Source organism: Cavia porcellus, unplaced genomic scaffold (assembly GCF_034190915.1).
Source record: "Cavia porcellus strain 051 isolate PalLab524CR breed Dunkin Hartley unplaced genomic scaffold, mCavPor4.1 scaffold_2, whole genome shotgun sequence".
In the NCBI taxonomy this organism is placed as follows: Eukaryota; Metazoa; Chordata; class Mammalia; order Rodentia; family Caviidae; genus Cavia; species Cavia porcellus.
In genome coordinates, this window is record NW_026947485.1 from 50,797,017 (window position 1) to 50,810,199 (window position 13,183).

Consider the following 13,183-nt stretch of genomic DNA (forward strand, 5'->3'; position numbering starts at 1 on the left):
AGCATTGTTTTGGATATAGATTAGACGAGGAGCTCAGAAGGGGAGACATGGGCAGTCCCTGTGATTAGTCCTATGATCTTCATGAGAATCCTTTTTCCCCTCTCCCACGTAGTCACGGATATTGTGCCAAGGTTCCTGTCATGTTCTTTTCTGCACTTTCTCTCCCCAACCTGTAAGAAGGCACATTCTCATGTTTTACTTACTCTACCTCAAACATTTCATTTATCATTATTATTTTATTTCAAAGCACCCTAAGAAAGTGACATGCGAGTAAAAACTGTTGTTGAAATTTGTACTGACACAGCTCTACAGATACAGAGACTCACATATTTGTGCCCATCAATATATTTAGCCATGGCTGCACCTGTATAAGTTAAGCATGTTTAAATATTTCAGACAAGTAGAAACTGTCTTCACTGCCATACACAAACTATTGTTAACTCAACAATATAAATTCTTTCTAATCAAATAACCACTGTGAAATACCTGATTCACTTTGCACCCAACAGCTGGAGATGAAGCTGGTGTTCCCAGCCGGAGTTGAACACAAGCACAATAGGAAGGGCAGAAACAGCTGCAAACTCTTGCTAGAAAAAAATGTGCAAAGCAACTCTGCCACCAGGCTTCTGAGTAGGAAGGAAGTAAAATCATTTTTTTGTTTCTTTTCATGTGTGGCAGCTGTCTTTGGAGAAAAAAAAATATGCCCATTTTATTTTGTAGCAGAAACTCCATAGTATTTATTAAAATGAGAATTGTAGAAATAGGCTGGCTACAGAGTTAGTATTTTAGCCCAGTCAAAACATTTACAAAACTTGGTAGGAAGTCACTGCCAGGACAGATCTAACTGGCCGGTCTCTAATCTTTGCTTCACGTCCAGCCCCTCCACCAAGAATTATGTGCTGTACACAAAATGGATTTCAGTGATGTTGGCTATCTTCAAATGCTGGGGGTTTATTTATATGAAATTTAACGGAATTCTTTAGACAAGCGTTAGAAAAATCCATCTGTGTGTCCCTAGAGCCCTTTGTCTGTATGCACTATTGTTAAATGTCTTTTTTTTTTTCCTCTGCTACTAAAATTATAGCTTCTTAAAGGCAAGTTCTATGTCAGTGTTTCCTCTGTGTCACGTATTTGCTGGGTAAAGCAAATTTAGTACATTCTCTATACATATGTGATGACTTAAAAGTCATCTTGTTTTAAAAAATCAAAAATACTGATAGTATTTTCATGGAATATGTATCTATTTTTATGTTTTGTTTTGGATGCACAGTTAATAGTGTAAGATAGCATCTTTTACACACATGCTAGGAGACAAGGATAGAATTATCTGCTATAGCATTTCTATTATAATGAGATGATACATTCTATATTCTTTGGATAGTGCAGACTCTTTGTTATTAAAGCAATCTATTTAAAAATGGGATTTTATTAGAACTTTAACATCTGGAAATAGACAGGAAATCTTTGATGTTGAAAAAAACCTGTCAGACTTAAAGTGGCCATAGAAGCTTACTAATGCGAACCTGAATTGGCAAGATAATGGACAATTTTGAAAAAAAAAGAAAAGCAGAAATGAAGATAAAGGGAAGCAAGCCAATACCATGAATACATTAGGAATTCAACAGATGCAAGCTTCTCTCACGCTCCTTTGGAATTTTATAGAATACCGGCAACAGACATTAAAAACATATAAACACAAATTAATGCTACAAGGAGAACAGATGCAACAGGTGGGTAAATAAACGAAATGGACCGGAGAAAGGAGGAGGAGAAAGTGTGGTTGGCTGTGAGGCAACAGAAGCCGCAGATACTACTAGTATAGGAACATTTAGACCATCGGATCTGCGCTGTCAGTTTTGAGCTAGGAAGGTTTTATGACTTTGAAAAATTCTACCATACCCACTAGTATAAGACAAACAGACATATTTTACTGTTCTTAAAATATGGCAATGGCCAAAGTCCAAATGATGATAAAGAGAGTGGCAATGTAAAAACTATATTTCATAAGGGAAGACAGATATAGTACATGAAGAGATGCAAGTCATAGGAAAACAACTTCCTCCTTAATTGGTTTACTATAAGTTGTTGTCGGACCAGGATGCTAATTTTATCAGACAACTATGAAATAAACATTGTCCTTTATAAGAAATTTCTAGTCTTCATACACACCATGAATGTCACTGTCATTTTGCAGTGATCAAGAATCTACGAATGAATCATACTGAAAGCAGTAATAAATATAAAAGCAGTAAAACTAGAGCATGTTAATTTCTGCAAAGTGCTATGATTCCTGTAGCTAGGAAACATGGTAACTTTAGTCAAGTTTAAACTATGAACATTTATTTTATGGAAATGCTGTTACTAGCCATTAAAGCACTTCTTAATACCCTTCTCCCTTTTTAAGTATTTGAACTTCTTTGTGTCTGACCCCACCATTTTGCGGAAGAGCCTGAGCTACAATGGGACTCTGACTGTAATATCCCTTCCTAACTCCTGCCAATACTTCTCAATGATGTGAATGTTGCTTCTCATGGAGACACACAGTTCACACAATAGCTTTCCTTTGATCCGTAGCTTCCCTTGGAATAGGAAAACATCGCCTGGAAGTGCTTTAATTGTTTCATTTTTACTTTCCAATCATGTGATAAAAGTTATGAATGGAAAAAAGATCCAAACCATTCCAAAAAAGAAAATTAAACAACCACTTCAAAAACTTAACAAAAATAGGCCATACACTTCATAAAAAGTGGGACAGCTTTCACTGTTTGGCTTTTAGTCCCTGTTTCTAGCCTCTACTGTCATTTATACATTGTGATGTTTATAGCAAACATTTTCCTGCAAAAACAAAACCACACTAATTGCATAATATCAGGTAGAAAGCAATTACCTGCATGAAACGACCCTCTGATGTCCCAAGATTAGCAATGGTGAGGTCTCCTTTAACGAAGGTTGATATAGATGTTAGAAGCACCTGTTTGAATTGGCCCGAGAATAGATCAACACGCTGTAAAGCTGTGGTAAACTCTGTTCGATACTCATCACTGCGTACTTCACAGCCTGATGAATTTCTCAGCAGTGTCTGGAATAAAACATGACCAACAGAGTTAATGTGAGTTCAGATGTGAGCAATCTGGTAAGAAACTTTTCAGTGTATCTTTTTAGGGTTTGGCAAGGAATGGCCAGGACAACTGTAAGTTGTAGGACAACTAGTAAGATAGCCCCAGAAAATAATAAATAGTTTTAGTGATAGAAATGACCCTCGTTTTCTAGGCACTGTGGAACAGGCATAGATTTTAAAAAACTGGAGGCAAACATTGTTATCACACAATAGCTTTTATTTTACGGAAATATTGTTGCTGTTCAATATGTGTGCACACAAAGAAGGAACTTAGCAGGTGATATTAAAAGAAAAACAAAGCCTTAAATATCTCAGCCTTTGACATAAAAGTAATGCTTTTAGCAGGCAAGGCCTATGAGATGAATTTCAGCTGGAATAACAAATGCTGGAGTCGTATTTTAAATGTGTGCCCATGTGTATTCGCCACAGAAGTGGTGGGGAGTAGTGGTTAATAGGTAATTCATGGGCAGCAGAGAATACAACCAAGTGCCTACAACGAAACCTGGTCTCAAGGTTTCTGTAAATCGTACAGCCTTCCTGTAGGATTCATACGATCAGAAATTCACAAGATCTCTGTTTCATTTCCCTCATCTATAAAATGCGGTATACCAAAATGGTACCTATCTTACAAAATTACTACAAAGATTAAATGAACCGGTTTACATAAAACATTTTTAACCTGGCCTGTTGGGCTTCAAATCTTCAGGCCTCTACCTTAACTTCTCCAAGTCTCTGCCTATTAGTGAGCAGAACTTCTTTCAGCTTTCTAAATGTCAGGTGTCCCCTCCCCAACCACCCCGCATGAAGAGCTGTTTCCTCTGTCTGGAATGCTCATTTCCATTTCTGTTCACCTTGTTAATGCCTACCCCTCCTTCAGACCTTAGCTTGTCACCATTTCCTCAGGCCTGCCCCGATGCCAAGCACTTCTACTACAGATTTTCATGGTACCTTTTACTTCTGCACCACAGATAACATAGAATAGTTATAGTCATTATTGCATCTTCACATTTGCTCATCAATTATAAAGTAATATGTAACTTCTGCATGGATCTGGGAAGCCAAGGAACATGTTTCTTCACCACTGAAATGCTAATTGCAAACTAAATACCAGACATAGAAGATAACCAATAAATGAGCAAATAAGCAAATCAATTACAGGTAGATGGACAATATGAGTGGAGATATGAACCAAAAGTATTTAAGTTATTTTGGGGGTCAAAAGTGGGTGAAGCATTTATGGGAAGCAAATAAAGTGTTTAGCTCTTGACTCTCCCAATGAGAAATGGGAATCGGTAAGCTGGGACAGACGATGGAGGCAGAAAGATGCAGTAAGGAAAATCGAGAAGAAAAAGTGAGCAAAAGTTCATTTTTACAAATCTATGTAGCTACAAATCCAGGAAAGAACAGCAAGTTAGCAGTTCTCTGTGCTTATCCTATAACAGGATCAAAAGACTGTCATAGTAGGTATTAAATTATCTTACTTTTTAATTTTACAAATAAAAATGTTTATCCTTCTGTATTGTGATCTTCATCCTTAAGGTCAACTGTTTATCAAATGGAATGCAAAGTTCTAACAACTTGACTTTTATGATTGAAAGTCACCTAGAATGCTCTAATTCCATATATCAATTACTCTTCACTTAAATAGCAAGAGATTATCAAACTGAGAGTCTCACAGATGCTAAACCAATGACTCTTGTAATTAGCAAACTGTTAGTAAAATAAAAAATTAGGAAAATTAATAAAATGTTAGTGCTAGATATTTATTTTGATGTACTAATGAATGCTATTTCACTATTTAATTAGAAGCTTTTCTTCTATAAATTACTCTGAGTAGTAGTAGAAACCTGGGATGTACTTGGAACTAAATAGTAATTGCTTAGCTGATAATTAAGTTTCTATTGGTGATCAATCATCCATTTTGCACAGACAGCCAGAGCCAAGGGAAGCTTACTTAAAGGATCAAAGACTAATTTTAAATCTGAAGGGCCTTGATGTGCAGTATTACAGAGATGGCTATTTTTCAGGGCCAGTGTTTAGTGGCTGTTTTGTTCCCTCACTTGCTAGTGCTTACTCTGTTCTTTTAGGTCTTGGTTTTATCCTGGGAACTTTGAAGCCTCAGACTTGCCTTGGGATACAATACAGTGCTACCTGAAAGACACTAGATTCCCTGGGATACGAAAACAATTTTCTGTGTGTAGAGTGATCTTTGATCAAAAACCACTGGCAACCTCTTATCAAAAAGAGGCAGCAGCTGGTTTACCACCTTTTATACTTTGTGCCCTGTAGCAGGCCTTGAATACAGTAGGTACTTAACAACGCTTGCTGAAAAGCTACTGCATGTGCAAAGCCATCAGAAACCCAAGACCCCTCCATCTTGTTGTGTGGTCTTCTCTGCTGAATGGGGCAGGCAGGGGGATGGAGGGGAGAGTGCCTCTAAGTGTTCCTCTGTGTCTGCCAACCTGCAGGAATCCTTTAAATGGTGAGAAAGCAATACAAACAGGGTTTTAGCCTCAGTGCACCTGCTTCCACACACAGAAGTCATACATGCAGGGCTCTGCATCTGAGATAGCATAATATTTACACTGTACACTTTACAGCTTTTTCTTCAGGAAATAGAGAGGTTCCTAAATAGTACCTCTTCAAGGACTAGTTGGGTTGAGGTATGTCTCTTTTGCCCTTCTTCTTCCAAATTTCCAGACCTTCATCTTGAAAAATGATATTTGGAACTAAAAAGCAAGTAACATATCAGGTTCAAATGTCATTCAAATTTCATAAGCAGGGGATCCCACAGCAGACATTTGTAGGAGGGCCATGTGGGAACACTGGCTTCCAGGAAAAAGGAACATTCCAGCATTTGCTACAGGAAAGGGGTTTCTCCTTGTCTTTTTCTGCTGAAAATTCTGATCAACTCAGCGACAGGGTCAAGGGGCAGGAATTGGCTTACAGCACTGCATGTTGTTTTTGAGTGTTGGCGTAGAACTTCAAAAGGGAATTCTGCAAAGTAAAGCAGTGTGCAAATAAAAAGTCTGATCTTTTGTGTCTCGTAAAGGCACAAAGCAGAAGTATCTGCTGCTCCTTTTTGCAGGGAAAATGGGATGGCTCCGTTTCAGCACCCTGCCACCATTCCTAAGGCCCAGCTGGAAGAACCAATCCCTTGTTGCCAGGGGCCTCTCTGTTACTTGTGCTTCCTTCAGAGTCATTGTGCCTCGAGTTGCAACTAAGTGGAGTGAGCAGAAAGCAGTTCTGAAAGGTAAGAGCCGCTCTGCAAGTACAGAGAAGGTTTGCACCAGCAGCAGGAGGGAGCCTGAATGATTCTGCCCCTACTGTAACAAAGGGAGGAAAAACCAAGGAAGGAAGGAAGGAAGGAACAGAGGGTGGAAAAGAGGGAGGACTGGAGGGATGGAGGGAGGGAGTGAGGGAGAGAAGGATGGAGAGAGGAAGCAAATCAGTTTTTACTCTGCACCCACAATGTGTCAGGCGCTGAGTTGGGCATTTTCACATCCATGATTCAAAGCAACCTCGGGAGGATTTTATTACAGGGCAGTCAAGGGTCCAGTTCACCCTGGAACTGACATCAGCGCTCTCTGATTCTCAAGGTCATTAACTTTTGTTACTATTTACTATTCTGGACAATGTTCTAAGATTGTCCAACTTTAAAAATAGAAAAGGCCTTGAAGATTGTCTTATACTAGTGATGAGTGGTGTAGCTCAGTGGTAGAATGCTTGCCTAGTATACCCAGGTCTCTGAGTTCAACTCCCAGCACTGCTAAGAAACAAAAACAACAATAAAACCACTATCACCTCACCCAGATTCTTTAAGAGGTAGAGGATTGAAAGTTTGGGTCCAGTTTAGGTAATTTGGTGAGACCCTGTCTCAAAATAAAATATAAAAAACCTTTCCCCACCTCAGCTTCTTGACAATGTAAGCAGTTTTGAAACATTCTCAAGGCTCTTCTTAGCTCAAAATAATGTTGAATAACCTTCACATAGCAGATTATAGTTTTCTTTTTCTTTTCCTTTTTTATAGGTACCAGGGATCGAACTCACAACCGCCTGCTTGTAAGGCAGGTTCTTATGCCGCTGAGCTGAATCCCCGGCCCCTATAGTTTTCAAAGTACACGATCACATTTGATCTTCTTGACAAGTCTATGATTTGGGTGTTAGGATCATGGTAATTCTGGAGATGAAGAAACTGAGGTTCAGAGTGGTTAGTATTAAAGCTTGAACCCCAGCTCTGAGGCAAACTCACATTCTGGGAATGGCATAGGAATCTGAGGGAAAGGAATGATAAAGTCTTTGGGACAAGACTAGCTCTATCCCTGCAAGGCTGTGATGAGCTCCATGACCTTAGGCAGGTCACTTGCTTTCTCTGGGTCCCAGTTTTACATTACTGATTTAACAAACTGATTTGCTCCTAGTGTGTGTGATGTGTCAGACACAGTTGTAAGCACTTCACAACTATTAATTCACTTAATCGCATAACAAGAAACCCAAAACAAGGCACTGAGTGGACCACATGACTGTGGTACAGGGTCACAAATAAATCCAGGCAATTAGGCCCCAGAGTCCCCTACCACACTAGGTCACACATTCCTTATCTGTAAAGAGAGGTGCTGAGCAAACTGATCTCAAAGTCCTCTTCCAATTCTGTACACCGCTTCCCAATGCTTCTCCTTTGGAGTCACCAAAGGCAAGTCATTGCTTGCGAGGTTCAGGTTATCAAATGTGTAAACACTGTGCTCCAGTCACTGTGGGCTGCTCCAAGGTCTAAGTAGATTTCGCATTCTGTTTTTTTTTTTTTTTTTTTAGTATGAGCTCTTCCATGTCTAGCCTCTTCTAATCAATGATTTTTTAAAACAAAAATCTTGATAACTGGCTTCTTTAACTCAATCTTACATATGATCATAGAGTTAATAATTATTTTGCAACTTGTAAGTCATGATGCAATATTCTAATTAATTTTGTCTTTATCTCTCCATGAATATTTGCTAGCCTTTTATTTTTTCTTTTCCATACTGAGGATTGAACCCAAGTCCTTCATCCTGAGTTACATTTTGAGCCCATTTTTTTTTTTTTTTTATTTTGAGTCAGTTTCATTATGTCATTGAATTGCCTAGGTTGGGCTCAAACTTTGGATCTTCCTGGCTCAGCTTCCCAGAGTGTTGGTGACAGGTATGTGCCACCACATTGGCTCCAATATTTTTTGTCTGACTCAGACAAACAGCTTTTTTTTTTTTGAAAAAAAAAAAAAAATTAAAGTGCTATATACCAATATATTTGATTCAAAATGTTTCCACTAATTAAGTCTATGATGTATGCAGTGAATATGTAATTACATTTAATTCAGTATAATTAAGAATGTGATATATTTAAAATAGTGATTCTTCTAATTGATCTATAGGAAAGACTTAGCTCATCAGTAGATAATTTAAATCAGTCTTGCAGATACACTTTTCAGAAATGTGCTATCTTGTAAACTTAGTGCCAGGTCACCCAGATCAAGTCTCTTCCCATATAGCCATGATTAAATTACCAGAAGCATTTTAATACAAACTTTATTCATAATCATACTTCATAGAAATCTAGATACATCTGGTATCTGGGATGCACATGGTACATATGGAGGCTCACATTGAACAGTGTTCATCTCAACTTCCTGGGGGTTCATGTTTCTAAATAGAAACTCCCTCTTAGCCTAGAGCTTATCATACAGTTGACTAAAACTCAACTGTCCTAATTTCAGCAGTTTTACTTTGTTTCCTTATGTGGAATCTCTTCTCATAGTTATTAGGGAGCACTGAGAAGAGAACAGTGTGAAGCTGACTGCTAGCAGTGGCCTAGGGCACTAAAGGTCATGTCTGGCTATGTTCTTGCAGGTAGACTTTACCTCCTCTCAGCCTGCCTGAACACCATGACTGTCAGCCTGGAAGCCTGGATTCTCTATATGATGTAGAAGAGTTAGCTCTCATGAAAAGCAGGCCATTTTCCTCAGGATCTTTACTGCAAAATGTGGGGTGAGATCCAGCCCTATGAATCTGACGGCACTGTTTTGTGCTATGAAGCGGATTAGTGAACTCTGTGTGGTCTGAAATGAAGAGAAAGAGCTCAAGGAGTGGCCCTGCCTTTGCCAGATATGCAAAGTCATAACCCTTGTATCTCTAAGACTCAACTTCCCATTTAAGAGTAGAAAGTAGAAAACATACACCTATATAATAGAATTGTTTTGAGGCTTAAGTTGAATGAATTCAGTTCCAGGAACAAATTAAATGGTCACTTCATTCATGTACTCATTCAAAAATAAATTTTATGGAGACTCATGTTGAACAATGTTCATCTCAACTTCACATCGGCACTGAACATCAGAATGTGACTGAAATGGGCTTCTTGATTATTAATTAAGGATCATGAAACGAACTAACCTGGATGTGTATGGGGCCTAAGTCCGAACACTGTTGACTACTGTCCTTATTAGAAGAGAGGATACATGGAGACATATGCGTCTCATGTCCTCATGCCCACATGAGGATGGAGATGGGAATGATGCTGCTGTTATCTAAGGATATGGTCTGGATACCAGAAGTGCAAGGAGTCTTTCTTGGAGTCTCTGGAGGAAGCAGGGCCAGCTGACACCTTGCTTTTGGATCTCAGGCTTCCAGAACTTTGTGAGAATAAAAAACTAATGTTTTAAGCCACTAAATTTTCGTAATGTGCTATGATTGTTCTGCGAGATGAATACAGACTCATATCACGTGACAGACTGTGGTAGGTGCTAGAAAGAAATGGTCACAAGCAAACAAACAAAAAAGTAAATTCCTGCTCTTGCTACTTAACAGTTAGGTTACTTTTATTACTGTTGTTGGTCTAATGACTCTACATAATGTCTTTAAGAACAAGGTCCAAATTTCTGAGTACACAGATAACACACTTCAGTTCCTTCATCTGTAAAACAGAAACACCTATACCTGTGGAACACAATTACAGCTGCTAAGTAAGGTCATCTATGTTCTCCATAAAATGTGTGGACCTATCATCTACTATTCTTTTCCTTTTTCCCTCCCCCTCCCTCCCTCCCTCCCTCTCTACTTCCTTCCTTTTTTTCTTTCTTCTTTCCTTCTTATGCTGGGGGTTGAACCTAGGGACTTGCTCATGTGAAGCATGTGCTCTAACACTTCACTGCATTTGAAAACCTATTTTTCATTATTCTTGAAAGCAGGGGTTGGCACATTTAAAATTAAAAAAACATATTATTAGTACCTGTTTGCAGATAATGATCACATTCCTCATGAGGAGCTGGTTCTTGTATATAACACATCTTAATTCTTTTTTCCCCCTCCCTCCATCTGGCCTTTTCTAAAGATACATGGTATATTAATCTTGGAAGGCCACTGGTCTCCAAAGCATATTTTGGTTTGTCTCTTGTGTTTAACATTCTGATTGGCTTGAACCAGTGGTATATGCATGACTGCCCCTTCGGTGGGGGGGACAGAACAGTTACGGATGGGATACTCATGCGTGCGTGGTCCCATCCTAAACATGTTAACCCTTTAACAATGTAGCACATGTAAAAAGCCTATATTTTACCCAGCCTACCAAATCTACCTATGGGTCATCTTGAAGGTGCAACAGAGGAAGGTGAGAGACTGACACACAAAATATCTCATAATGCAAAGTTCAAAGAAACAAACTGAGAGATCAGTTCTGCAGTAAATTCTATGAAAGGAAGAGAAGGGTAAAAGCAATGTGAGCTTCCATAGCTGGAGAAGCCACACAGCAGGGCTAGAAATTGAGCCAGGTCTTTAGAGAAGCTGGATTAGTGACGAGGGAAGAGAAAAACACTTGGAGCAGAGTACATTGTATGTGTGTATAGGTTTACATACACATGTGTGCAGATACACTTACACATAAATATATAATCACTCTCTTCTCAAGGTAACACAGGGATTTCAAGACTCAGGATCCCCACATGATATGGAATTTGAAGTGTTAAAACTTTTGCTTCTTTATCATCATTTCCTAAGGTGAATCAGACTTAAAACAGATCAAGCCCATGTGGTTTCGGTTAGCAGGCTTCCTACTGCACTTCAATCACAGCCAGGAGTGACAGTGATTCATAAAGAAAATTGTTCCAAGTGAGGCAGATTTTGATGCTGCGTGCAAAAAAGTTTTCTGCCTTTATTTACTTAACAGAAACCAAAATTTACTGGACTTACTCATAGAAATGTAAGTAGTTCTTCCCGAAGATGGTAAGAGATGTGATCTTTTTATGTGTGTCATACTGTCACATTCAGTAGGATCAAGCTGATGAGTATCTTTAGGAGAGGGAGAGAAGGGTGAAAGACAGGCGAAGCAAGAGTCCTTCTCTTGTATGTGTTCCGATATACTGTGTAAGCCATGACTATATTTTACCTGGCCATTAATGCAACTGCCATTTAGTGCTCCCTTCTTTCCATCCTACATCTGGAGATTCTTGTTCTTCATTCTCCCCTCCTTTCTGACCACGACTGCGTATCAGGAGGCTTTACCTTTGGGCAAGGTGTTCAAGGCCAAGGCCCTGAGTTCTGTACCCATTCCTCGCTTTGCCTCACTACACGTAGACTAAGCTCAGGAAAGCTGTGTACTGGGCATGCCCTTGAGTGTCACTGTAAGTACAATCCTGAAGCTGTTAAAGGTAAGGATATTTGCTCTTAACTTCCTTCCTTAACCTGCATGCCATTTTCAACTTGAAACCACAGATTGGTATCCAGTAGTGACAGTCTGTGGGTTCCAAATGCAAACTTCAAGGGAGGTCATCTCTGCTGGTACTACTGCTTGAGCAAGTCTGAAAGAAAGAGTTATTGTCTAAAGTTGCTCTCATGGTCAGTACCACCCTCTCAAAGGGTGGGCTCTATGAAAAAGTTTGAGAAAGCCCTAAGGATCAGAGAGGTGTTCCTTCTAATGGCTTTAATTCTGTTTTCCCAAATTCAGCCTGGAATTCCTGTCTACTTACCTACACTTTTTTCTTGTCCTTTCATATTTCTACTTCTTTGTTCTTTGATCCATCTTTGTTCCAAAGTGGTGGTGGATGGAAAACGGTGTGTGTTTGTGTGTGTGTATATATAAGGAAGAGGCCTAGATCATAGCGAATGGAACTTCCTAGTTTTTAATTCAGTGTAAATGTAGGTGTTGGAAAATATCAATTCTAGAAATTAGTTTTCAGAGTTTGAGGGAGCAAATGGAAAACTGTTTAAACTATTATTTTTGCTAATCAGCATTCTAGCATGCTATTTGAAATATGAGGCTTCGTTGTAATTATTTACTCATTTGATGGACATACATTTTGTTGAAGCTAACATGTTATATACTGTGGATCTGGCGCTACAATCCCTGGTCTGTATGTTTAACAGGTTACCAATGGGAGTGGTGCACATATTTCTACAGATCTATGACTGTGGTATGGGAAGAGAGCATAAAATGTCCCACGTGGACTCAGCAAAATCCAGAATATGAGGGTGAGGGAGAAGGGATGAGGGAGAAGCTAGAGAATTCGGGAGAAAGTGTGAATCAGGTTCTAGAATCAGGGCTGTGAAGGAGACTGACGATTCTCGAGCCACAAAAGTGACGGGATGAGGGTGGGGCAGATGGCAGTAGGGTCCTTGAGTCACTTTGTCCTTGCTGACAGAAGAAACATTTGCACACATCTCTCCCTGGATTTTGTTCAGTGAGAAAATCTGCTTCAGTGATAACTTGGCATTGGCATGGTGCATGTGTTATACCCAAGAAATGGGACACTACAAATCAGGGGCTTTAAGACTCCCAGAGTTAAACAGTTAGCAGCATACCACGGGTGTGAGGGAGCACAGGGAGCAGCACGCCAAAGTGAGAAAGACCTTAAAGGCCACACAAAGGAATGTGGGTTTTATCCCCAGAGAGTCCTCAAACTGCTTTATGAAATGAAGTTCTACAAATAGGTTTGCTTTCAAGAAAGCTCAGTTATTCACTCTAGCATCACTTTGGAGAAAAGGAGACTGGGTGGAGAGAAGGGAAGAACCAGGGTGATTTAATATTACCTTCTTGCCATCATTT

General features: G+C 39.3%; 1 protein-coding gene across 1 annotated transcript in view; it reads right to left on the reverse strand.

The window, feature by feature from the left end:
* Met (MET proto-oncogene, receptor tyrosine kinase) overlaps positions 1-13,183 on the reverse strand; it is a 106,277-nt gene that overhangs the window by 55,878 nt on the left and 37,216 nt on the right. Inside the window, exon 3 of the mRNA XM_003475137.4 lies at positions 2,888-3,079. Coding sequence (XP_003475185.1) covers positions 2,888-3,079 — 192 coding nt within the window. The remainder of the gene's footprint in view (positions 1-2,887; positions 3,080-13,183) is intronic.